Consider the following 25,485-nt stretch of genomic DNA (forward strand, 5'->3'; position numbering starts at 1 on the left):
GGCCCATCCCAGCCTCCTCCTGAACCTGATCTTTTCTCCCTTCTTCCTTCCTTACCCCCTGAAATCTACTCAGATATTTCAGGAAGAGCCATGACCAACTATAGCACCCAAACCTACCAAAACATGTTGGCTGTCCTTACCTCTCGATATGGACTCCTCTATGATTGGCAAGTTTGCCACCCAGACTACCCATACCTTACCCTGTTCACCATGACTTACTTCTACAATTTCCAAAAGGAATTCGTAGTATTTTTCTGGCACCTTCTGGTTGTCCATAAAATTGCTATGTGTTTCTCTACCCCTGGCCTACTCCATTATCTCAGGCAAACCAGCACCACATATCGGTTACCATCCAGATCCCAATCTCATCGATTCATTCGCCCCGCAGTCCCCTCTCACTTTGTCAGATTCGTTCAATTATTTGCCCCCATACCCCAGTAAATCAATATCCTGACAGATCTACCCAGCGACCAACTTTATGTCACCATTCTCTTTCATAGGCTCGTGGATCACATCCATCCTGCATTGGTCCAACCACCAATATTGGATCACCACCTCATTGCTTATGACCCCACTTATTCCATCATGAGTACCAGCCCAGCCAATCTTTTTTACAGAAGATAAGATGATGCCGAATCTCGAGAAGGATGGATAGCGTTCATGAGAACCATGTGCCAAGAGAACCAGGTGGACCCCGCCACCTTACCAGCTGTCCTCATCAATACTACTTTTACAGCATGGGATGTAAATCAAACGGTTCTCAGACACCCTTTAATTCATCGCATCATGATGCACCATGCTGAGCACGAAGTGGACCAGTACTTGTTCAATGCACCGAATGACTCTTCGTCTGACCTTGATACAGACTGATGGACGTTTGTGGAATTACTTTATGTATTGCTTGTCTGCGTGTCACTTTGTTTGTGGAATTACTTTATGTATTGCTTGTTTGCGTGTCACTTTGTTTGTGGAATTACTTTATGTATTGCTTGTAAGCTGTATCGGACTTCAGTGGTTGTTAAGTCCGGAGGTTTCCCTTTAAATACTAAGTCTTGTAAGCTTTGAAGGCAGATCTGGATTATAGACGAGCCCAGTATAATAAAACTCTGTGTTCTCATCTCTTCTTATTGTTTCTCTTATTTTGATAGAGCAATCCATATCACATGTAAATCACATGTGATAATAGACCGAGAAAGGAAGGTGGATCATCTCCAGTGATCCTTATCTCAATAACAGCCCACTCTAGCTGCCCATAAAACATAAAAGTGATGTTTGTGATGCATTTCAGAATTTTTCTCAGATGATTCTTACTCAGTTTGATACTCATATCAAAATTGTTCGGTCTGATAAAGGAGTAGAATACATGTTTGGTGGCCTCCAAGCTTTCTTCACTAATAATGGCATTATCCATCAACTTGCGTGTGTTGACACACCCCAACAAAATGGGGTTGCTGAGAGGAAAAATCGCCATTTATTGGAGGTCACCCATGGTCTCTTGTTTGGCATGCATGTTCCCAAGACCTTCTGGTCTGCAGCTCTTCTCACTGCTTCCTTTCTCATTAACCGCATGCCTACCAAACTTCTTGATTTCAAATCTCCCTTAGAAATCTTATTTCCACTGGTTTCTGCTTTTTCTCTTCCTCCTAAAGTCTTTGGCTGTGTTTGTTATGTGCATGTTAACAACTCACATTGTACTAAACTTGATCCCAAAGCCCTCAACTGTCTCTTTCTTGGGTACTCTTCTATTACCAAAGGTTACAAATGCTATCACCCATCTTCCCGCAGGTGCCTCACCTCCAAAGATGTCACTTTCCTTGAGTTTGTTCCTTTCTTTGCACCATCTCAGCATCCTCTTCAGGGGGAGAATTGTGGAAGTGAACAGGCTGCTGATTTCCTTCATTATCCTTTATCTATCTCTCCCTTTATGCTTGACATTGGAAAGCATAGGGCTGTGGATGTGGATGTGAATACAGATTTGGTTGTTGACAATGGTTCTGGTAAGGAGAAGGATTACCACATTAAATACAAGAGAGGTGAAGGCTTGCATAATGAAGGAAAGAAGACCTACCAAGAGTCCTCTTTGGATCCAGATCCACATCCTGAGATTCATTCTCCTCAATCAGGTGATATCCCTTCTCCTCCATCTGATTTAGACCTTCCTATTGCTGTTAGAAAGGGGAAAAGAGCTTGTACTAATCCTATAGCCCAGTTTGTTTCCTAAGATGCTCTTTCTCCTACAGGTCTTGCCTTTATTGCTGCTCTCTCTACAGCTTCTATTCCCAGGAATGTTACTAATGCTATGTCTGACCCAAAGTGGAGACAAGCTATGTCTGAGGAAATGATGGCTCTTGAAAAGAATGGTACTTGGCAATTGGTAGATCTTCCTAAGGGACGTGTCCCAGTTGGATGCAGATGGGTCTATATAATCAAGTATAAATCTGATGGTACTGTTGAGAGATACAAAGCAAGGTTGGTAGCCAAGGGGTATAATCAAGTCTATGGGATTGACTATCAGGAGACATTTGCTCCTGTGGCTAAGCACAACTATATAAGAGTTTTTTTATCATTAGCTGCCAATAAAGATTGGTCATTATATCAGTTAGATTTGAAGAATGCCTTTCTTCATGGTGACTTGGAAGAGGAAGTGTACATGTAACCCCACTAAGTTTCAAAATACCTTCAGCTGAAGGGAAGGTGTGTCTCCTACACCTTCCTCAAGAAGGCACTACATGGACTCAAACAGTTACCAAAGGCATGGTTTGAATGCTTCTGACAGGCTATTCTGAAGAATGGATATTCGCAGAGTCAAGCTGACCACACTCTCTTTACCAAGCGGGGCAATGGTACCATTACAGCCCTTATTGTCTATATTGATGATATTGTAGTCATTGGAGATGATATGGTTGAGATAAATAAACTGAAAATCTACTTGGCTAAACAGTTTGAAATCAAAGATCTGGGTCCCTTGAAGTATTTCTTAGGCATTGAAGTATCAAGGACCAAGAGAGGAATCAACATATGTCAACGAAAGTTTGTGCTTGATTTGCTGATAGAGACAGGAATGTTAGGCTGCAAACCAGCAAGTTCTCCTATTGAGCAGAATCACAAACTAGGAGAAGTTTGTGGTCCTTCTCTTGTTGATGCGGGAAAGTACCAGAGGCTAGTTGGGAAGCTTATTTACCTTTCTATGACACGCCCAGATATTTCCTATGCAGTGGGAGTAGTGAGCCAATTTATGCATGCCCCCAAGAGTGGGCATTTAGATGTTGTGTATCGTATTCTTAGATATTTGAAGTCGTGCCCAGGCACAACCACTTGAGAGTGGAAGGTTTTACTGATGTTGATTGGGCTGGATCCATCACAGAAAGGAGGTCTACCTCCGGCTATTGTACCTTCGTGGGAGGTAACTTGGTTACATGGAGAAGCAAAAAAGAGCCGGTTGTAGCTAGATCCAGTGCCGAGGCAGAATTTAGAGCTATGGCTCATGGAGTATGTGAACTCATATGGTTGAAAAGACTGGTTCAGGAACTGGGGTTTGACACTGAAGGCCCTATGAGACTCTACTATGACAACAAGGCTGCCATCAGTATTGCCCACAATCTAGTACAACATGACAGAACCAAGCACATTGAAGTTGATCGACACTTCATCAAGGAGAAGATAGACTCTGGCTGCATTTGTACTCCTTTTGTAAAGACTAGTGATCAATTGGTAGACATCTTCACCAAGGCACTTGCCTCTCTTCAGTTTGGTACTCTCCTATGCAAGCTGGGAATGCATGACATTTATTCTCCAGCTTGAGGGGGAGTGTTAGAGTTATTGGAATTTATGTCCTAGGGGTACTTTAGGAACTGGACCTTATCTAGTTCCCTTATTTTTTAATTTCTTCTTTTTCTTCTTTTTACCTTTTACCTCCCTAGGGAGGTTGGATGTAATATGTTAAGAGTTGTTATTTGAGTAATATAGATGTGGAGAGAATAATCTCACACACAACACATTACAACCGAATCCTCTCTCTTGTCTTCTTCTTCCTCCAACATCCTCTCCTCTTACTAACTTTCCTAAACCTAAAATCTAACTCCCCAAGCCATATATTTATAATAAGGAATGAAAATTACATGGACAGAATTGTCCCTATCATAGCCGACATGGTTGTACATGAAATAAAACAGTAAAAAGTCCAGAATACCCCCACGGTATTCTGGCCCATACAATCCAACAGGTTGTGTCCAGATCAATGTCTGTTATGGCACCTAATTGGAAAGTCATATAGGACAACTGTTCAAAACTAGAATACTAAAAAACAGAACTGAGAAAACTTGAATGATCTATTGTGATCACCCAGGCACCTATATTTATAATGCTTTGGAATATGAAATTACATGACCAAAATACCCCTGCCTAGCCAATACGACTAGGCGTACATAAACAACTATAAAACATAATACTAAAGCACCCAAAAGACCAGAATACCCCTACGGTATTCTGGTTTACATTATTCAACACTCCCCTCAAGTTGGAGCAAATATGTCGATCATGCCCAACTTGACTAGATTAGGGTGAAATAATTTTCAGCGAGACCCTTGGTGAAGATATCGCAAGCTGATCCGAAGAAGTCACAAAGGGAATACATATCTGCCCATCTTCTAATTTCTCCTTGATGAAATGCCTATCCACCTCAACATGTTTGAGTACGGTCATGCTGCACCGGGTTGTGTGCTATATCGATTGCAGCCTTGTTATCGTGATAAGCATCATAGGAAGCGAATAGGTAGACCCAAGTCTTGTAGCAGCCCTTTAAGCCAAAGTAACTCACAAATTCCTTGTGCCATAGCTCGAATTCAGCTTCGGCACTAGAACGAGCAACTACATTACGCTTCTTGCTCGCGAGTAACAAGATTTCCACCTACAAAAGAACAATATCCGAGAAATGGACTTTCGATCTATTGAACCAGCCCAATCGGCATCGGTGTATGCCTCTACCCGTAGGTGACCATGTGAGGACAAAAGAATGCCCTTTCCGGAGTGACTTCAAATAATGTAGAATACGAAGAACAGCCTCCATATGAGAAGTGTAGGGATCATGCATAAATTGACTCACTGCACTCAAGCAAGCAATGTGCGGGCGAGTGTGTGAAAGGTAAATCAGCTTCCCTACAAGTCTTTGGTACCGACCTTTATCAACAGGCTCACCCCATTTTCCTTGAGCGAGCAGTGGATCCATAGGAGTGTCAGAAGGGTGGCAGCCTAGCAAACCGGTTTCAGCCAACAAGTCTAGGACATACTTTCTTTGGGAGAGAAATATGCCTTTCGCAGATCTCGGCCACTTCAATCCCAAGAAAGTATCTTAATTTGCCTAGATCTTTAATCTCAAATTCCTGGCGAGGAAGGTCTTCAACATGCGATCTCATCACCATCATTGCCGAGTAACCACTATATCATCAACGTAGACTATAAGAGCAGTGAGTTTTCACCAACCCTCTTGATGAAGAGTGTGTGATCAGCATTACTCGCTTATAGCCCACAGAAATCATGGCCTTGTGGAATCGACCAAACCAAGCCCGGGATTTGCCATACAGCATACGCTTCGACTGCACACTTTTCCTCTATTCTGCCACAAGAGAACCCTGGTGGAATGTCCATGTATACCTCCTCCTCCAGTGCTCCATTCGGAAGGCATTTTTAACATCTAGCTGTTGCAACTCCCAACCAAGGTTGATCGCACAAGATAACAACACACGAATGTATTCAACTTTTGCAACAGTGCAAGGTCTCCTGGTAGTCTATGCCGTATGCCGAGTAAAACCCTTGGCAACGAGCCGTGCCTTATATCTATCCACGGTGCCATCCACCTTCTCGTTTCACCACAAACACCCATTTACATCCAACGGTTTTCTTCCCGGTGGAAGAACAACAAGCTCCCATGTGTTATTTTTTTCAAAGCTTCCATTTCTTCCATCATGGCTGCCTTCCACTTTCCATCGATAAAGCTTCCGCCAATTATTAGGAACACGAGCGAGAAGAAAGAGAAGTAACAAAAGCACGAAATGATGGGGAAAGGGAGTCATAAGAGACAACATGAGATATGGGATGCCGAGTACAAGTCCCGACACCTTTGCGAAGGGCGATAGGCAAGTCGGGAGAAGGAACATTACAGGTGGAGAGGCGGGTTCGGATCCGAAGTTCGCGATTGGATGGGTACAGGAGCAACAGTGGATTGAACTCGATTATGTCTCCTTCCATAGGTCTTCATAGTGCTAACATCAATCCTCCTCACGAAATTCACTAATGGTTCTCTCGGACGGGAGTTTGGGCTTGAGGTCTGCTCCCCGACAGAACCTCGGCTGACGGGAGCGGTCTGCTCCCCAGGCAAGAACAGGAACCTCGGATGCCTGGACTGGAGTGGTCTGCCCCCCGAACAAGAACTTCTCCCCACGACTCGGGGAGGACCAATAGGCTGAACAGGACTCATTATATGATGGAGTGGAGGAGGATGCTCACAATCAACACATCTTCGCTAACACTCTCCCCACTGAAGAGGTGGGGACACATAGTAGGAGAGACGCTCTGAAACACAACATCCATCTTCGACAAAAGTCCGCGGGATGGAGGGTGATAGCATTTATACCCCTTCCGAGTAGCGAGTACCCCAAGAAAATGCATCAAGACTACGGGGTTCAAGCTTGCTGGGACTGGTATCCCGGGTATAGCACACGCACCAAACACCTTAGGGGGAACAATAAAGGAGGAAGAGCCAAGTAGTAGCTCAACAGGGGTTTAGAGTGAAGGACCCGATCGGGCAGCCTATTAATTAAATAGGCGGCGGTGAACAACATCCCCAGATGAGCGAGGGGACATTCCGGGCAAACAAAGGGCACGAGCGACCTCTAAGAGGTGGCGGTTCTTCCTCTCGCCACACCATTTTGGGCTGGAGTATCAACACAACTGGTGCAGTGGAGGATCCCATGGGCAGCCAGGTATTTTTGCCGACCTTCCATATACTCTCGCCCATTATCACTCCGTAAAATTTGAATAGTGGTATGAAATTGAGTTTGAACCAGGTGGTGAAAGTGCTGAAAACATGAGAAAACCTCACTTTTGTTGTGCATCGAGATAAACCCAAGTAAACCTAGAATAGCAATCAATAAAGGTGACATACCACCGATGACCCGAAAGGGCAACTTTTCTACTAGGACCCCACACATCGAATGAACAACATGAAATAAAGAAGATGACCTTTTATTAGAAATAGGATAGTTGGAATGTGTCTGTTTGGCCAAGACACAAGGCTCACAAAAAAAATCTTCTTTATTATAAGTTTTGCCGAATGCGGGAAATAAAGTAGATAAGGTTCCTAAAGGTGGATGTCCTAGTCTAGAGTGCCATAAGTGTAATTCAGAGGAAAAAGATGCTTTGGTGAACAAAGTCTAGAAGGTAAAGCCGGTGTAGATGCAAGATCTCCATCAAGCGGTACAATCCGCCATGCACTTTACCCGATCAATCGTCCTCCCGAGTCAGTTCTGAAAAACACAATGAGTAGGAAAGAATGTCAGCTGCAGTTTAAAGATTTAGTGATACTACTAATGGAGAGAAGGTTAGTAGTAAACTTGGGAATATGTAACACGAGAAGATAAAGTCAATGAAGGAGAACAACCAATGGAGCCCTTCCCGGATATGGAGGAGAGGGACCCATCGGCAATTTTACTTTGTCTTTACCGAGGCGGGAAGTAGGTATTAAAAAGCCGGAGGAACTGTCGTGTGATCGTAGCTCGCAGTCTATGATCAGGTGGAGACCACGGATGCACAATGACGACCAGAAAGGAAATACTGTATGGGCAAAGAAGGAACCTGAATTGCGGCGAGATGTAGTGGGGCAGCAGATGTGTTCAACGACGCCGGAGAGCTTGAAGTTCTTCCCGGGAGAAACCAATGTCGTAGTGGGAGCTGAAGCTACACTTTCGGTGTGATTGGCCTTGTTTTTAGATTTAGCACGACCACGTTTGCTCTCAAAATCAGCAGGCTTCCCATGAAGTTTCCAACACCGAGCCTTAGTGTGATATGGTTTGTGGCAATGATCACACTTCACAGGCTCTTTACTAGCAGCGTAGCAGCAACATTATCACGAAGTGTCGTAGTGAAGGAACCGAGTGATCACGTAAAGCTGATCTATCAACCTTAGGAGTAATCATCATAGCAGCCCTCCTTGTCTCTTCTGTGAACATATGAAAAAGTTTCCTCCAAAGTGGGAAAAGGAACTCGACCAAGAACCTGCACCCGAATAGGGTCATAATCATCATTAAGTCTAGCCAGGAAGTCATAGACTCAAACCGATCCACATAAGTGTGGTAGGCTGTAATATCTCCAGCAGTAGTAGGCGAGAATCGAGCATAGTGATCCGATTGCTGCCATAAGCACTGAGGGCAGCATAGTACTTGAGTATTGTCATCTCTTTCGGGTAGTGTGTTGAAGAGTCTTTCGGATCTCATAAACCGAGCACCACCCCTGACGACCATAAGTACCCTTGCGAAACAGTCCATATCCGAGTCGCGGTGTCGAGAGAAGGCACGACTAGAAATGTCGAGTGGTCATAGAATTCAGAACAAAAGACATCACCATCGCATCATTAGCAGCCCATTTAGTGCGGGCAGCCCCTTCTTGATGGGCTGTTTGGTGATACGATAAGGTGGCGAGTGAGTCCCCCGCCCCACAGTGAGGGATAAGGATCGGCCCAAATCGGATAATTGGTACCATCTAGTTTTATGGCAGCAGCATAGGGCAAGAAATCAGTCCTGGTCGATCTCCTCCAGAGCAGCTGATGTAACCTCCGAGTCACCCATAATGCGGGAAGGTAAAATTCGAGTTTTTTGAAAAAAACTGAATTTCAAAAATTCTGCAGTGGTCGATCTGAAATTGGACAGAATTCTGATCTTCAAAAAAAAACAGCAGGAATTCAAGGCTGAAACAGTGTCGAGTGCAGCAATATAACCAGGGAATAATCCCTCAAAAAATCTGCCCAAACAGCAGCCTAGAAGAACCAAATCGATAAAGTGTCGGGGTTTTGCAAAACCCCGACGGTTGAGATCGATAAGAAGAGGAAAGAGGCTGCAGCTGTGGGGTCTTCAATCAATGTGAAATCGAGAGAGGATAGATGCTGTCGTAGGCCTGCATTGATGCTCCAAAGAAACCAATTGATCTCCCAACTGTTATGAGATCGATCTCCAAAAAAAAAAACTGAAGCAATCCTGAATCGCAGAGAGAGATAATGGCAGCAGCTATCGATCTGAATTAGGTTTTAAAATTGAGGTGAGATGGAGGGCAGCACTCGAACCATAGATGGATCACCTCATGGGTGCTGCCCTAAAAAGGGTTGAATGGATCAAAGGAAGAGAAGAGAGAAGGGAGAAGGGAGAGGAGAGGAATCAAGGGAAAAGGGTTGTTTTTGAACAATCGAGCAGGTCTTAAAACCCTAGCTCTGATACCATGTTCAAAACTAGAATACTAAAAAACAGAACTGAGAAAACTTGAATGATCTATTGTGATCACCCAGGCACCTATATTTATAATGCTGGAATATGAAATTACATGACCAAAATACCCCTGCCTAGCCAATACAGCTAGGCAGTACATAAACAACTATAAAACATAATACTAAAGCACCCAAAAGACCAGAATACCCCTACGGTATTCTGGTTTACATTATTCAACAACAACTTTATATCGAAATCATAAGTAACGGTTGCAGGTTGGTGTCTGACATTGACATAGGGTATCTATGTCATACGAAAAAATTTGAAAATAACAAGTGACTTTATTACATAAGTCAGAGTTATCATTGACTCTTTATTACATAGCCCTCAATTATCATTACTAAAACCCAGAGGAACCAATACAGCTGGAGATATTGAAGGATAAAATACTAATTCGTATAATATAACCATCATCTCTCAAACATAGCTTTAAAAAAAAAAAGTTGAATGATGAAACAGAACACTTGTATTCTGACCCCCTTCGGTTTGGAAAAGGCAAAATTGAGTTGATTTAGGTGTAACTACATCATCCAGCATTCAATCAAGAAGAAGTATTGACTAAATATAGTTTGCAAATATCGTAAGTACCTTCCATCGATAAGGCTGTATGGACCATGAAATGGTTTAGTCTCTCTGCTTCTCGCCTTTGTTCTTCTTTGTTGGGGTCAAAGAGGATCACTGTATGGAAGTTCCCATCACCAGCATGAGCAATAACAGTGCTGATGTCATGAATGTCAAAAAAAGGAAAACATTAACAGCATCAGTGATTATTTCTCTCTGCTCCTGTTAAGTATCATTATTCATTAGCATTATTTGTAAGACAATAAACATAGATGCATGCCATACCACCCAAGTAGCTGCAGAATAAGTTCATAATAGAAAATTCAGAAAGGAATATGATAATATAAACTATATCAATCCCTTTCTGATTTGTTGTATATTCAGAACAGACCAACATACCACACCAATGGTGATGCATCAATCTCCTGCTTAGATCTTGATATCAATTCTGCAAGCCGTGACAAAGGAATACATACATCCTGAATGAAAGGAACACATATGAAAATGTGAACCCAAATTTGATCAAGATCCAGAAAAAACTTTTCCATTAGAAAAACATATGATAATCTCCATTCAGTGGCCGAAAAGAAACTTTCAGTACACAATGGGAAAGAAAGGCTTGGAGGTGGGGGACAAAATGCTCAATTTTTCTAAAAACTCTAAAATTTTTGCAAGACAATAATTACAAGGAAAACAGCCAACATAATTCTTAAATAAAAATTAAATGAATGGCTTCAAGTTAAAATCAAAAGGCAAAATTTGAAAAATGTATGCAGTCGTCCAGTTGTTTTATTTCATCATTCGAACAAGGTTTAGGCAGACAGCATGAAAACAAAACCGAGTTTGTGGTAAACGACAGCAATAATTATAAAATATGCCTTGCTGATTAGACAAAGGCTGACAGGTGCTTAACATGGGCCAAAGAAAGGGAAATGCAATCTTGTGCTTACTTTCACAAAGTTCCCCCATAACATGGAATAGATTAGATTGTTTCTCAACTTACTTTTCAAATCAACACCAGAAAATAGTATATAACAGCCAAATAAATGAGAACTAATTACAAACTGACCGTAATCATTGCTTCAAGATTAGGCTGCATTACGAAACAAGCCCAAAGTGCTTCCTTCCTTATCTACATGGGGGGGGGGGGGAGAACCAAATTTTATCACTGGATTCCAGGAAAAAGGAACATAACAACTATTACTACTAGTCTGATTGTAATTATCATACCACAAGAAATTCAGGCCAACAACATTCAAACATCAATACCCATAGTATGGAAAGGCCACCAAAAATCCTAAGACACTACAGCAACAAATAACACAGCATTAAATACAATGAAAAAAACCCAACAGAATATGAACAAGACAACTGAATTATTTTTATATTGAAGAAACTGCCTGAACAAAACCAAAACTCTCCCAAATCTGCAAGGTCCATGAATGAACTACAGTGGGCTTGTAGTGCCCTGTTTTAGGGCCTGAGATTTTGGAAACACCACCTATCCTAGAAACTTGGTATTTCCTGCTTTGGACCTGTAGTATTACCACCATCGAGGTATTTCAATTTCATTTTAGCTGAATTTTTAACTTAACTGCTTAACCTGGGAGCAGGAAGTTAGGTTATTTCCTCATTCTGGGATTACAGGTTTCCAAGTTTAATATTTTCTGGAATTTTAAGGTTAAGCTCTAGTTCTATCATCCAATATAGGAAAAGATTTTAAAGTGCCTCATGTAGCCAAACTAGGCAGGGTAGCCCTTTGATTTTAGCTACTGTGTGTGGCTAATTTGGCCATTGTATCTGTTTGATAGATGGGAAAACTCAAGTCTCTGTCCATCACATGGTCCATCATGTATCAGACTTCTACTGCTGTATTAGCATCAAGGTTCGAGGTCTCGGTATCTTGGCTAGTTTCGGTCAGCCCCAAAACCGAGTTGTCTCAGTAACTTGCTGAGATCTCGGCCGAGTATTTTATTTATTTATTTATTTTCAAATTTCGGCCCTTGGTTTCGGTGGACTTGCAAGACAGCCTATTTTAGGCCCTATAAACATGGTGGAACCCTTAGTTTCTAAAAATCACATGCAAAATGGTAGTTTGACTTAGGATCCTAGGTTGGTAGTATATATATACTGATGTCCTATTCCACACAATTTTTTGTATGAAAACACATATAATTCAAGTAGAACAACTTAAATAAGAAATAGGAATGAAAAGACATCAAATTATGAACCATTTCATAAATCATACATCTAACGTTGTTTGTTATATAGAGTCAACTATATTTTGAGTTAACATTTAACAATACAAGACAACAACTGCCAAGTACCAAGTCATCCCTATCTCTATATGCTCATCCTAATATTGAACGAGTGCCGGGCCTTCAAGTTCAAATCTCCTCCAAGGAAGGTTGTTGGGAAGAAAATCTGCTCCAAATGTTGTTCTTGAGCATCAAATCCAAGTCAGTTCCCTCAGTTGTTAGCAATTCTGACAGGAGAATCGGATAGATGCAAAACAGCAACTTGCTTAGGTTCAAGGTAACTAAACAACAAAGCATATATCATTGTGATCTAATTGGAATGAGTTGGTGCTCAATTTCCTACATCAAAACCCAATAAGCAACGCTACTTGGGTGCACGATAGGGTTTTTTTTTTCTCTCTCGTGGGGTTTAGGTCATGGCGGGTCCTCCCTCTCGGGAGGAGCGCCTCCCGGATCCTCCACTAGAAGCTAACGCTGGTAGGGCCTCGGCCCCATCCTATGCTGCCGTGGTTTCCAAGTCGATGGCCATCCCATGTGCTGCGATCGAAGTAAAGAAGCCTGCGTCACTGTTTGGTGACCCTGCGGTCTTCTTCACTAGGGAGGAAATAGAGCTGTCTGAGAAAGCTTTCTCCACAACGCTGATAGCCAAGTGCAGCTACGGGAGACCCTCTCTGTTTGTGATCAAGGAGTTTCTGCAGAAGCATTTGTTCCTTCAAGGGGAAGTAGTGGTTTCGTCATTGGACCCGAGGCATATACTTCTTCGATTCTCGGCTCCGTCCGAATATGTGAAGGTGTGGTTGAAAGATCAGGTTCATGTCCAGGGCTTCCTCCTACGTTTTATGAAGTGGACATCGGAGTTTGTCTCAGGCTGGGAGTCCCCTTTCGCCCCCATCTGGGTCTCCTTGCCAGGGCTACCTATCAATTTTTATCAGGGCAACTATCTGGTGTCCATTGCGGGAGCAATTGGAAGGCTCTTGAAGGTCGACGGAGCGACGGCGAACTGCACTCGCACGGTCGAGGCGAGGTTCTGTGTTGAGGTGGACCTGAGATTGGCGCTGCCATCAAAGCTCTCGTTAGGGTGTGGCTCAGAGGGTTTTTATCAGAAGGTTGTCGTGGAGAGACTGCCATCATACTGTGACTCCTGCTCACAGATTGGCCATTCGACAGTGTCTTGCTGGAAATTACATACGGAGAAGGGTGCTGTGGTGATCTCAGAAGCTGCCGGGGGCTTGGGCGATCGTCGGCTTGGTGGCCCTGCTGCTGCGAGTGTGGGAGATGATGCTGGAGCCAGAACCAGAGAGGGGTTCTTTATTCCAAGGGGAGAGGGGTTCTTTATTCCAAGGGGAGAGGGGCCCTTGCATGGCGTGATTGGGGGTCTGCCTGCTCAGAGACAGCCTGTGGCAAGACGCGGAGGGCGCTGGATACCTGCTCAGCATCAGGCCGTGGATCAGCGAAATGTGCAAGCGGCGGTGTTGTCCCCCTGAGACGGTGTTTCTAAGGCTACTTTGCTCGCAGGGGACCAGTCGGATGGAGCAGCCTGCGAAGAAAGGCCTGTTGATGGGGTTGCAGCACAGCCATTAGAAGAGGGAGAGATCCCTCTCGCGAGGCCTGATGACTTACCTGCAGATTTGAATGGTAGCGTCGAGCACAGGGTAGTGGCACTGGTTGCGCCTAGTGGCCTGGGGCTGGAAGCATTTGCGAAGGGAACTGAGGATGCTACGGGTTGTACCTTGGCTGAACACGGGGTAATGTCGGAGGGTGATGCCCCTTTGCCTTATTTTGATGTCGCAGCTGGGCCCACAAGGGCTAAGGACGACTCCGCTTGCGTCAAGCCAGGCTACCACACCTGCCTTAAGCCGCATGGCTTTACTGGAGAGTTTCAAAGTTTTTAATGCTGCCATTGAAGGGCGAATTAACAAAACGCTGAACAGACTTAGTGAGGAAGGTACGGTCGTAGGGCAGTCAGGCCCTCACGCTGGAAAGCGGCAGCCCTCTCTGGCTCTTTTCCTCAGTGCTGCCCACGTGTACAAGAGGAAGAAAATTAAGAAGGCTAAGAAGGTGCGACCAGTAAATGAGGGACCTCCGCGACGGGTTACGAGATCGATGAGATCGCTGGATTCCACCCCGAACGGTTCCAAATGAGTTGCTTGTTTTGGAACGCCCAGGGCATAGGGAATAAGCCTACCACTAGGCGGCTGAAAACTTTAATTAATCTGCATAAGATTGACATTGTTGCTGTTACGGAGCCCGAGGCGCAGGTTTCAAAAGCGCGCTTGGTGTAGAGGCGGGTGGGTTTGGACTCGGTGCACACTTCAGAGAGGATTTGGGTTTTCTGGAGAGCCTTATTGCAAATTACTGGGTGGAGGAACAACGTCAGTTTGTGACCCTGGAATGTGTGGATGCCAATGCAGGAACCTTTGTTGCCACCTTTGTCCATGGACTTTGCTCGGTGGCGGAAAGGAGGGAGATGTGGGAGAGGCTGGAGCTTTTTTCCCGGTCTACCCCCTTCCCATGGTTGGTGGGTGGGGATTTTAATGCCGTGGTGTCCCCGTTGGAGAAGGTTGGTGGCAGCCCAGAATGCTCGATGTCTCTGGATGAGTTTGGGAGTTTTGTGAGTGGTGCTGGACTTATTGATGCAGGGTACACCGGTAATATATTCACTTGGTCGAATAATCGCTCAGGAGCGGGAAGGGTTATGGCCAGGTTAGACCAGTTCTTGGTGAATGCTGCGTGGATTGGGGCTTTCCCCCGGTGTGAGGCGAGCTACCTTAATCGCACGTGTTCTGATCATGCTCCCATTTGGCTCGCCTTCTTTGCTACTTGCAGCCGAGCATTTTCAGCCTTTAAATTCCAGCAGATGTGGTTGTCGCACCCAGGTTTTTTGACTTTGTCAAGGGGCAATGGGCTGAGCAGGTGGATAGTTCCCCTCTTGTTGGGTTGTTTTTGAAGCTCAAGAGGCTTCGTGGTGCGTTGCGAAAGTGGAACAAGGAGGTCTTTGGCAATGTGCATAAGAAGGTTAGGGATGCGGAGGATGCGGTAAGCAGGGCAGAGGGGACCTTTGATCAAGGAGCTAGTGAGGAGGCTAGGGAGGCGCTGGAAGAGGCAAGGAATGTCCTGCAGGGGGTTTTGCTTCAGGAGGAAATATTCTGGAAACAAGAGTCCAGAGTCACCTGGCTGAAAGAGGCGGATTGCAATACAAAGTTCTTCTACTCCACGGTTAACGTCAGGCGCCGAAAGGCCAGGGTAAGTAAAATCAAAGGGGAAGATGGTAAGTGGATCGCTGACTTTGCTAGGGTGCAGTCTGAGGCGGTGCGTCACTTCTCAAGAGTCTTTGCTTCGTAAGGATGTTTGGTGGATGAAAGTTTGCTGACATTGATTCCCAGGGTGGTGACTGAGTCGAAGAATGCTTCTCTCTTGCTGACCCCCTTCTTGGAGGAGGTGAAGGGGGCTGTTTTCGCATTGTCATGTGATAGTGAGCCAGGCCCAGATGGTTTTTCCGGGTACTTCTTTACTGCTTGCTAGGAGGTGGTGGGCCATGATGTTTGGGATGCTGTGGTGGATTTCTTCGAGGGTGGGCCGCTTCCTAGAAGCTTCACCTCGGCCAATCTGGTGCTTATTCCCAAGAAGGACAACCCGGAGGTAATGGCGGACTTCCGCCCTATTAGCCTTTGTAAATTTTCTTACAAGATTATTGCCAAGATCTTTGTTTCCAGGTTGGCAGGACTGCTCCCATCCTTAGTTGAGGAGGAACAGGGGGCTTTTGTGCAAGACAGGTGTATTCATGATAATATCTACATTGTCCAAGAGGTTGCTCAAGACTTGAACAGGAAGGCTAGAGGGGGTAATGTGATCCTCAAGCTTGACATGGCAAAAGCCTATGACTGATTAGAGTGGAAGTACTTATGGTTGGTTCTGGCTAGATTTGGCTTCAGTGAAGCCTGGATTGCCTTAATCAGGAAGACCGTGGAGAATTATTTTTTCTCAATTGTTTTGGGTGGTAGCCAGTCCGGTTTCTTCAAGTCGACTCGAGGGGTGAGGCAGGGGGATCCTTTGTTACCACTCTTTATTCTGGCAGAGGAGGTGCTGAGCAGGGGTATCAAAAATCTGTTCGTGGAGGGGCATGCGTCCTACTTCCGGCTAACAAGGGACTGCCCTGGGATTTCGCATTCACTTTTTGCTAACGACACCATTATCTTCATCAGGGCTTTGAAGAGCTCGCTCAAGCAAGTTACGGGGTTTATTGGCAAATATGAGGGCTTTTCGGGTCAGTTGGTAAATAGGCAAAAGAGTTGTTTTGGGTTGGGAGACGAGGTCTCCTGGCGAGAGCCTAGATGGTAGGGGCGGTCACTGGATTTCCTAGAAAGTCGCTCCCAATTACCTATTTGGGGGCGCCACTCTACTCAAGAAGGCTTAGGATTTGTTATTTTGACGAGCTTATTGAGAAGATTAAAAGTAGGGTGGTAGGCTGTAAAGGAAGACTCTTATCATCAAGGGGATGCGTTACTCTATTGAAACATGTCCTCTCATCCATCCCCATCCACGTTCTCGCAACACTGGTTCCTCCAAAGGTCAGTCCTTCGAAGATTATATGGGATCTTTGCAAATTTTCTGTGGGGCAGTTCGGAGTGGGGAAACGCAGGCACTGGGTGAGTTGGTGGAAGATCTATAGACCTCTTGATGAAAGGTGGCTGGGGGTTAGGCATCTTGAGGATGTCGGCCTCTCGCTCAGGCTTAGGGCCTTTGGAGGGTCCTCTCAGAGCGCTCTCTGTGGAGTGATTTTTTCAGGGCCAAATTCTTCAGAAATGTCCATGTTGCCCTAGCAGGGTCGCATGGTGTTGGCTCAAAATCTTGGCGTAGCACACTAGCTTTTAAGGGCTTCTTACTGGAGAAGTCAAGGCGGTTTCTTGGAGATGGTAATATTTCCTTTTGGCTGGATGACTGGTCTGACGCTGGCCCACTGATTGACCAGGTTGACAACGGGCTGCTAGTGGACTTGGATCTGCGGGTCAAGGATGCTTTAGGGAAGGATGGTGCTTGGAGGTCAGACATTCTAGCTCTCATTGATTCGACGGCTATCAAGGAGACCGTTAATCTGGCTAATTTTGCTCTCTCAGATAGATGTGATGTCTTGGCATGGACCCCAGCTAGTGATGGTTGTTTCACTACTAGGTCGGCATGGAATGAGGTGAGGAGTGCTTCTCCTGTGATCCCTTATGCGAAGTGGATTTGGAACCAAACCGTTCCCTTGAAGATGGCTTTTTTTTTTTCTTGGCAGCTCCTTAATGGAAGGATCCCCACGGATGATTCTTTAATGTTGGTGGGAATTCCCTTGGCCTCGAAATGCAGCTGCTGCGGGAGTCCTCGGAGGGATACTACTGATCACTGTCTGGTGTCGGGTAGTACAGCTTCCAAGGTGTGGGGTTACTTCTCTTTTTGACATTACTACCTTTCCCTTTGAAGATGTCAGAGGCAGGATCGCTCTTTGGCAGGGCGCAGCTAGTGGAAAAAGCCTTAGTTCGTATATCACAAGAATCTTGCCTGCGTTGATCATTTAGGAGCTCTGGAAGGAGAAAAACTCTAGAAGGCACAGGGAAAGGTGCCGCACTACTGCTTCAATAGTGGAGCGCATTAAAACCAAGGTTGGATGGTTGGGGTCAGTAAGAGACAAGTTGATTTTATAGTGTTTTGGGCTTTTAGCCCCTACACCCAAGCTGGCACGCCCTTTGCCAGTTTATTGGTATCCTCCCTTCACTTCGGTAAAACTCAATGTGGATGGTGCTTGTCGGGGCAATCTGGGCTTTGGAGGGGGTGGAGGGGTCATTAGGGACTCGAACGGTCTCGTCTTGGCGGCCATTTCAAACTTCTATGGTGCCTGTACTAACTCGATAGCTCAGCTCAGAGCATTAAGGGATGGTCTGGCTCTCTGCCAGGTATTTTCGACATGGTGGTTAACTCGGACACTGAGTCCATAGTGGTTAACCAAAAAAGGTGTTCCTTGTGGAAGGGATGGCATTGGTTCCGGGAGGTGCTGGAGCTAGTTTCTTATGCCTAAGCTTTTGTGACCTTTGCGTTTCGAGAAAGCAATAGAGCGGCTGATTGTTCGGCAAACCTTGCTTGTGACTCTGGGTTGTCTAACATCTTCCATCAGGGTTGTCTCCCTTCTGGGATGCTCCAGGAGATTCTTCGAGAGGACAAGGCTGGACTGCGGATTCTCAGGAAATAGCACTTCTGTTTTGCTCCCCTTATTGGGGGAAGGAGTGTCTGTAAGGACTTGAGTGTGTTAGCTCGATGGGTTGGGGTAAGGTGGTATGTCCCCCCCCATGTATTCCTTTATTATTTTCTCAAATTAAAAATAAACATTTAGGGCCTGGCCTGGGTCTCAAGTAAAATCGGGTTTAAAACAAAAAAAAACAAAAAAGCATAAAATCCATATGTTCCAAGCTTTTTTTTTTTTTTTTTTTTTGGTAAGATTTGGAGCAAATAAGTGATACAACTACCAAGTACCAAGTCACCCCTATCTAGGGCTGCAACAAGGTCGGGTTGGGCCAGGCTTTATAGAACCCTAGCTCAACCCTAAGTCCTCTTAGCTGGGCCCAGACCCAGCCCAACCCTGACTCAAGGCTAGAAAAATCCCACCCCGACCCGCCCTCAGGGTCGGCCCGGGCTGACCCTGATTGGCCCTGATCATGGGGAGGGGGAAGGAAATGCATGGGCTGGAATGGACCAAGGAGAAAATTATCAATTTTACGTAAAATAACATTGTAATAAAATGAATTATGTTTCTTATTGTCTTCTTATATAATATATTATATAACAAAATGTGGGTGACGTTTAAAGTTTATAATATATATATTGTATAGTATAACTTAAAACAGGGTCGGGCTGGGCCAGGCCAGGCTTAGCCCGAGGCCTCAACCCTGGCCCGACCAGACCTTGACTCAGGGCCAGAAATTTCCATCCTTGACCGCCCTCAAGACCAATATCTCAGCCCAGGCCCTGTTCGGGCTCAGGGCGGGTTCGGGCCGCTATCCCTATATGCTCATCCTAATATTAAACGAGTGTTAGGCCTTCAAGTTTAAATCTCCTCCAAGGTTGTTGGGCAGCAAATCTCCTCCAAATGTTGTTCTTGAGCATCAAATCCAAGTGTTCCAAGCTTCTTTTTTTTTTTGTAAGATATGGAACCGTTTTCTTTACAAACTGATGAAACCAGTCGAGTATACCGAGAATAGGTCAAAATTTTGACTGAGGCAAGTCGAAACATGGTATTTATATAACTGAATTTGTGACATTTCAGCAAGATACCAAAATTTTGGGTGAGAAAATGTATTCTTCTTATTTCACACTCTATCTCGACTCGATCCTGGTCGAAATTGAGAAAATTGCCGAGATCTCACGAGACCTCGCCAAGAACTCGCGACATCTCGAACCATGATCAGCATCAATCAGGCAACTTTTCAACCATTTTAACCATTGCTCAAGGCTTTATTCAACCAAGTAGTAAAATGCATTTGAGCTAATATTTACAAAAAATTAGACGAAAAATGAGTACGTCCACAGAATTTGAGATCCCAAAAGATATTTGTTGAATTCCGTGAATACTGGCTCGAGCCAGAGTGACTACAACCATCTTTATTTATAATGTAAAGAAGAACATTTTGGAATGGGTACAACGACAAAAATACCCCTCAGACAATTCTATCCTTGAACCCATATTACAACACTCCCCCTCAAGTTGGAGCATACATATCAAACATGCCCAACTTGCTAATTATAGGACAAAATAACTTACTACTGATTCCTTTGGTAAGGATATCAGCCAGCTGCTCACTAGACTGGATAAATGGAATACAAATAATTCCCTGTTCCAATTGGTTTGTGATAAAATGTCGGTCAATCTCAACATGTTTGGTACGATCATGTTGGACCGGGTTGTGAGCAATGCTGATTGCCAACTTGCTGTCACCGTAAAGTTGCATTGGAAGATCAGCATTCATACCCAAATCTTAAAGAAGTCCCTTGCACCAGAGAAGTTCACAAATACCCTGTGCCATAGCTCTAAATTCAGCTTCAACACTCGATCGAGCTACAACTGCTTATTTTTTGCTTCTCAAAGTAGTTGGGTTTCCTCCAACAAATGTGCAGTACCCGGATGTTGACTTCCTGTCAGGACTGCCAGCCCAATTTGCATCAATGTATGCTTCTGTCTGGAGATGGCTATGTAGAGAATACAAGATTCCTTTTCCAGGAGATGACTTAAGGTAGCGAAGTATTCTATATGCTGCCTCCAAGTAAGAGGAGTGAGGTCATGCATGTATTAACTTACGACACTCATAGCAAATGTGATATCTGGACGGGTATGTGAGAGGTATATCAATCGGCCAACTAACCTCTGATAGCTATCCTTATCCACTGGGTCACCTTCCTTACTCTTCAAGTGTGTTTGGCTCAAGAGGGGTATCTGCTGGTTTACACCCAAGCATCCCTGTTTCACTCAATAAATCTAGGGTATATTTTCTTTGAGAGAGAGATATGCCCTTGTCTGAATAGGCAATCTCAATCACTAAGAAATAACTTAACCTGCCCAAATCTTTGACTTCAAATTCGGTGACCAAAGAAGTCTAACTTCTGGATTTCCTGTGCATCACTACTTGTGATTACTAAGTCATCAACATAGACAATCAGAATTGCCACTTATTGTCCCATCCTTTTAACAAACAAAGTATGATCAGCATTGCTTTGCTTATACCCATAAGCAATCATAGCCTTATAGAATCGACCAAACCTAGCCCTTGGTGACTGCTTCAGACCATACAGAGCCTTCTTCAACTTACATACCTTTCTTTAGGTCTCTGAAGAAGTAAAACCAGGAGGTATCTCCATGTAAACATCTTCTTCCAAGTCTCCATACAGGAAGGCATTCTTCACGTCAAGTTGTTGGAGTTCCCAACCTAGATTCACAGCACAAGAAATGATAACCCGCATAGTATTCATCTTTGCTACAGGAGCAAAGGTCTCTTGATAGTCAATTCTTTGGGTTTGAGTAAACCCTTTGGCAACTAGTCTTGCTTTGTATCTTTCCACTAAGCCATCAGCCTTGTGCTTCACAACAAAGACCCATTTACAACCAATGGGTTTCTTTCCTAGTGGAGGATTCACCAAATCCCAGGTCTGATTCTTTTCAAGGGCAAGCATTTCTTCGTTCATCGCATCCTTTCATTTCTATTCAGCTATTGCTTCCTGCCAATTGTTAGGGATGGTAACAGAGGATAAAGAAGATACGAAGGCATAGAAAGCAGGAGTTAAAGAGTTGCATGACACAAAGTTGGAAATAGGGTGTTGTGTACAACTCCGCTTTGGTTTTCGAATAGCAATGGGTAAATCAAGACTGAGATCAGGAGGAAGCTTACCAGAGATATGACTTGGAGTAGGAACAGATGCCGATTGTGTAGGATCGGTGGTGGTGATCTCTTTGTACTGAGGGCCATGAAAAGGAAAATCAGTTCCACGAGAGTAAGTCTTCACATTATTCTCTCCCTGGATCGTTTGCTACTGCTCAGTCTGTCCCACTTTTTGTTCTTGACTTGTAATTCCATCTTCTAGTTCAACAAAGACATCCTCTATGGTAGGTATCTCAATGTCCAGAGGAGTAATCAGCGGGACCTCTTCACCACTTAGAATCTCCCCCTGCAGAGGTACCGGCTGTTTAAAGTAAGCCTCAGACTCCCAAAACACCACATCCATAGTGACAAACACCTATCGTATAGGAGGATGATAACATTTACACCCCTTCTTGGTAGCAGAGTAGCATCGTAGCCCTTTGGGATCAAACTTTCCGTGTACATGGTGATTCCGAGCAAACACTACATAGCCAAAGACCTTGGGAGGCACAACAAACGTGGATTTCCCAAACAGAATTTTCAAAGGGCAGCGGCCTCCTAAAACCCGCAAGGGAAGCCGTTTGATAGGATAAGTAGTTGTAAGGACAACATCACGCCAGAAACGAGGAGGAACAGCCATAGTAAACATAAGAGACTGAGCAACCTCCAATAGATGTCGGTTCTTGCGTTCACCCACTCCATTTTGAGCAGGAGTATCAACACAAGAAGTCTAATGTATGATTCCATGGCTATCCAAATATGAGCGAAAGGCACCATCCATGTACTCTTTTCCATTATCTGATCGGAGAATCTTCACTTTGGCATCGAATTGGGTCTGGACCATTTTATGAAATAGGGTGAAACAGGTGAAGACGTTACTTTTACTATACATCAAATAGACCCAAGTGGTCCGGCTAAAATAGTCAATGAAAGTGACAAACCATCAAAACGCAGAAGTAAAAACACATCGGGCAGGGCCCTACACATCAAAATGGACTTAAACTTCGATTATTAGAAATAGGAAAAATACTTCTAGTTTGCTTTGCCAAAGTGCAAGCATCACAAGAAAAATTATATTTATTACACCGTTTCACTAAACTAGGAAATAAATCAAATAAAACACCAATCGGTGGATGGCCAAAACGACGATGCCAATTATTCAACTCAAACAATGCAGAATCAAAATCAGAAGACGCAGACTGAGATGTCAAAACTGCCCGGGAACTGTCAAGCACGTATAGCCCACCAACCACTCTACCACATGCAATCGTACTGCCCGTTGCCAAGTCCTGAAACAAACAATGGTTCGGGGAAAAAGTTACTTTGCAGTTTAAATCCTTGGTTAGGCTACTAATGGAAAGCAAATTAGTAGTAAACTTAGGGACATGTAACACAGATGCAAGGCTAAGAGAGGAAGTACACTGCGCAGGTCCCTTCCCCGAGATAGGAGAAAGAGACCCATCAGCAATACGAACCTTATTATGACCAGATAAAGGGAAATATTTGGAAAAAAGAGATGAAGAACCTGTCATATGGTCGGTTACCCCTGAGTCAAATACCCAAGAATTGGGCATGATTGAGGCGTAGTTCCCACCAAATGAAATACTTGTGGAAGAAGGTGTATTGGGATTGGTAGGTAGAGAGAGAGCCGAGGCAGCCATGGAAGGAGATATAGATGCCGAAGAAAATGTGTCCAAGCGATTCACCATATCCCGTAGATTTTGCAGTTCAACCACGACTTGGGAAAGAGATTGATCAGGCTGTTCTTCAGTAGCTACCTGATGAGCACAGGTATTACTTGGCCAATTGGAACCACCCTTCCTACTCCCGCGAGTATCGGCAGGGCGACCATGAAGCTTCCAATATCGGTCGTTTGTGTGCCATTCCTTCCACAGTGATCGCAATTAATGGGAGGGCGATCACCAGATGTCCGATCAGTTAGCAGAACGGGAAGAATTTCCACGGGAAGACTGGGAACCGGAAATAAGGGCCAATTGTTCCTCAGTAACAGGATGAACCATGGCTGTACGCTGACTGTCCTTAGCCGAAAGGATCGCATAGGCCTACTCCAGAGTTGGAAGTGGGTCCTGATTCAAAATATTGGCCCGGATCTGATCAAACTCGATATTAAGTCCGGCCAAAAAATCAAAAACACGTAAACCATCCTCCCACTTCTGGAAAGCCATGGCATCAACATCACAGGTGGCAGTAAAGGTGCTCAGAAAATCCAACTGCTGCCACATGGTACACATGGTATTGTAATACTGAGAAAGGGACAACTCCAACTGCTTGGTAGAATGGATCTTCTGACGTAGTTCATAACATTGGGCGGCATTCCCAACCCGAGAATATGTGTCCTGGGGTGTCTTCCAAATTTTCGCAGCCGAATCAAGGATAAGGTAACGCCCTGACAATTTCTTGGTCCATGGAATTAACCAGATAGGACATGACCAAGAAATTGAAATTCATCCATCTATCCTGTGCAGAACCAGCCTCAACAGGCCTAACCAGAGTGCCCGTGATGTAGCCAGAGAAACCACGGGAACCAATTGCAAACAAGCAAGAGCGAGACCATAAAAGATAATTGCTTCCATTTAACTTGATGGGATTCACCGGAAACGGAATGAGGTCACGTTGCGACAAACCATCAGAAGCAGATGAAGCAGAAGAGACCTCTGAATTGCCAGGCATGTTGGTTGGTATAAAAAAATCGCAGAAATAAAGCCTCCAAAAATTCAGAACATGAGGGAAGGTAAAGGACCCTCGGTGGGAGTCAACTCAACACCAAGGGTGGGTGAAAAATAATGGCAAGGAAGGGGACCTCTCGTGGGAGAAAAAAGAAGGGCAAAAGGCCTGCGGGACTGGAGGAGGTGGCGGTAGGTGGTGGAGGTGCTGCCGGGGCCTGGCGGAGGTGGCAGAAGGTGGTGGAGGGGCTGGTGGGGCCTGGCAGAGGTGGCGGAAGGTGGAGGAGGCCTGTGGTGGTGGAGGAGCCTATGGTAGTGGCTGTCCTTAGGGCAGAACCACGAAGAAGAAGAGAGAGAGAGAAAAAAAAATGAAAAATTTTAATTCCCATATTCCAGGAATATTTTTGGCTTTGATACCGTGTTGAATTCCATGAATACTGGCTTGAGTCAGAGTGACTACAACCATCTTTATTTATAATGTAAAGAGCATTCTGGAATGGGTTCAAGGACAAAAAAACCCCTAGGACAATTCTACCCTTGAACCTATAATACAACAATATCAAAGGGTTTGAAAACCACAATGATTTTCTCAAGCATTAGGTGAACAGACACAAGTAGTTTCCTCAGGAGTCAAATCTTGTTACCCACAGTGTTCTCCATCAGATGAAAAGGAGCAGGTAGACAAGTATGATTCCACAACAGCCACTTCCAATTTTAGGTCCTCAACTCTTAGATAGGCTCAGATGGGGCTACCTCAGGACAAGTCATGATCGATCAAAATTTCAGAAGGATATATATACATTGGCCATCTGGATGCGATGGTTAAAGAGTATACAGATTTGATGGAAAGACAGAGTTTGGTCATCAAATTTTAGGAGAAACCTTAATGATTGGGGGAGGTAGAGGGGTGGAGGCTTTAATGCAGGTTTTAGAGAGCGGTCAATTTGAAAAGAGGGAGGGGTAGACAGGATGATGCTGGGGACAAGGAGGAGGGGAACATTTCCATAAGTCTTTTTTCAAGATGCTGCATCAAGGGGAGCTGTTTTACTTATAAGTTGATTTGATATCGATGGGTGCC

The 25,485-nt window shown here is 44.5% G+C and overlaps 1 protein-coding gene across 2 annotated transcripts in view; it reads right to left on the reverse strand.

Moving 5' to 3' along the window:
• Nucleotides 1-25,485, reverse strand: part of LOC122649750 (D-lactate dehydrogenase [cytochrome], mitochondrial-like) — a 69,248-nt gene that overhangs the window by 14,273 nt on the left and 29,490 nt on the right. The window contains exons 8-10 of one of the 2 annotated variants that reach the window (XM_043842990.1): nucleotides 11,158-11,220; nucleotides 10,488-10,567; nucleotides 10,116-10,246 (exon numbers count right to left, since the gene is read on the reverse strand). In XM_043842990.1, the coding sequence (XP_043698925.1) occupies nucleotides 10,116-10,246; nucleotides 10,488-10,567; nucleotides 11,158-11,220 (274 nt within the window). The remainder of the gene's footprint in view (nucleotides 1-10,115; nucleotides 10,247-10,487; nucleotides 10,568-11,157; nucleotides 11,221-25,485) is intronic. The other variant, XM_043842991.1, reaches the window with a different exon arrangement.

Source organism: Telopea speciosissima, chromosome 2 (assembly GCF_018873765.1).
Source record: "Telopea speciosissima isolate NSW1024214 ecotype Mountain lineage chromosome 2, Tspe_v1, whole genome shotgun sequence".
Taxonomy (NCBI): domain Eukaryota; kingdom Viridiplantae; phylum Streptophyta; class Magnoliopsida; order Proteales; family Proteaceae; genus Telopea; species Telopea speciosissima.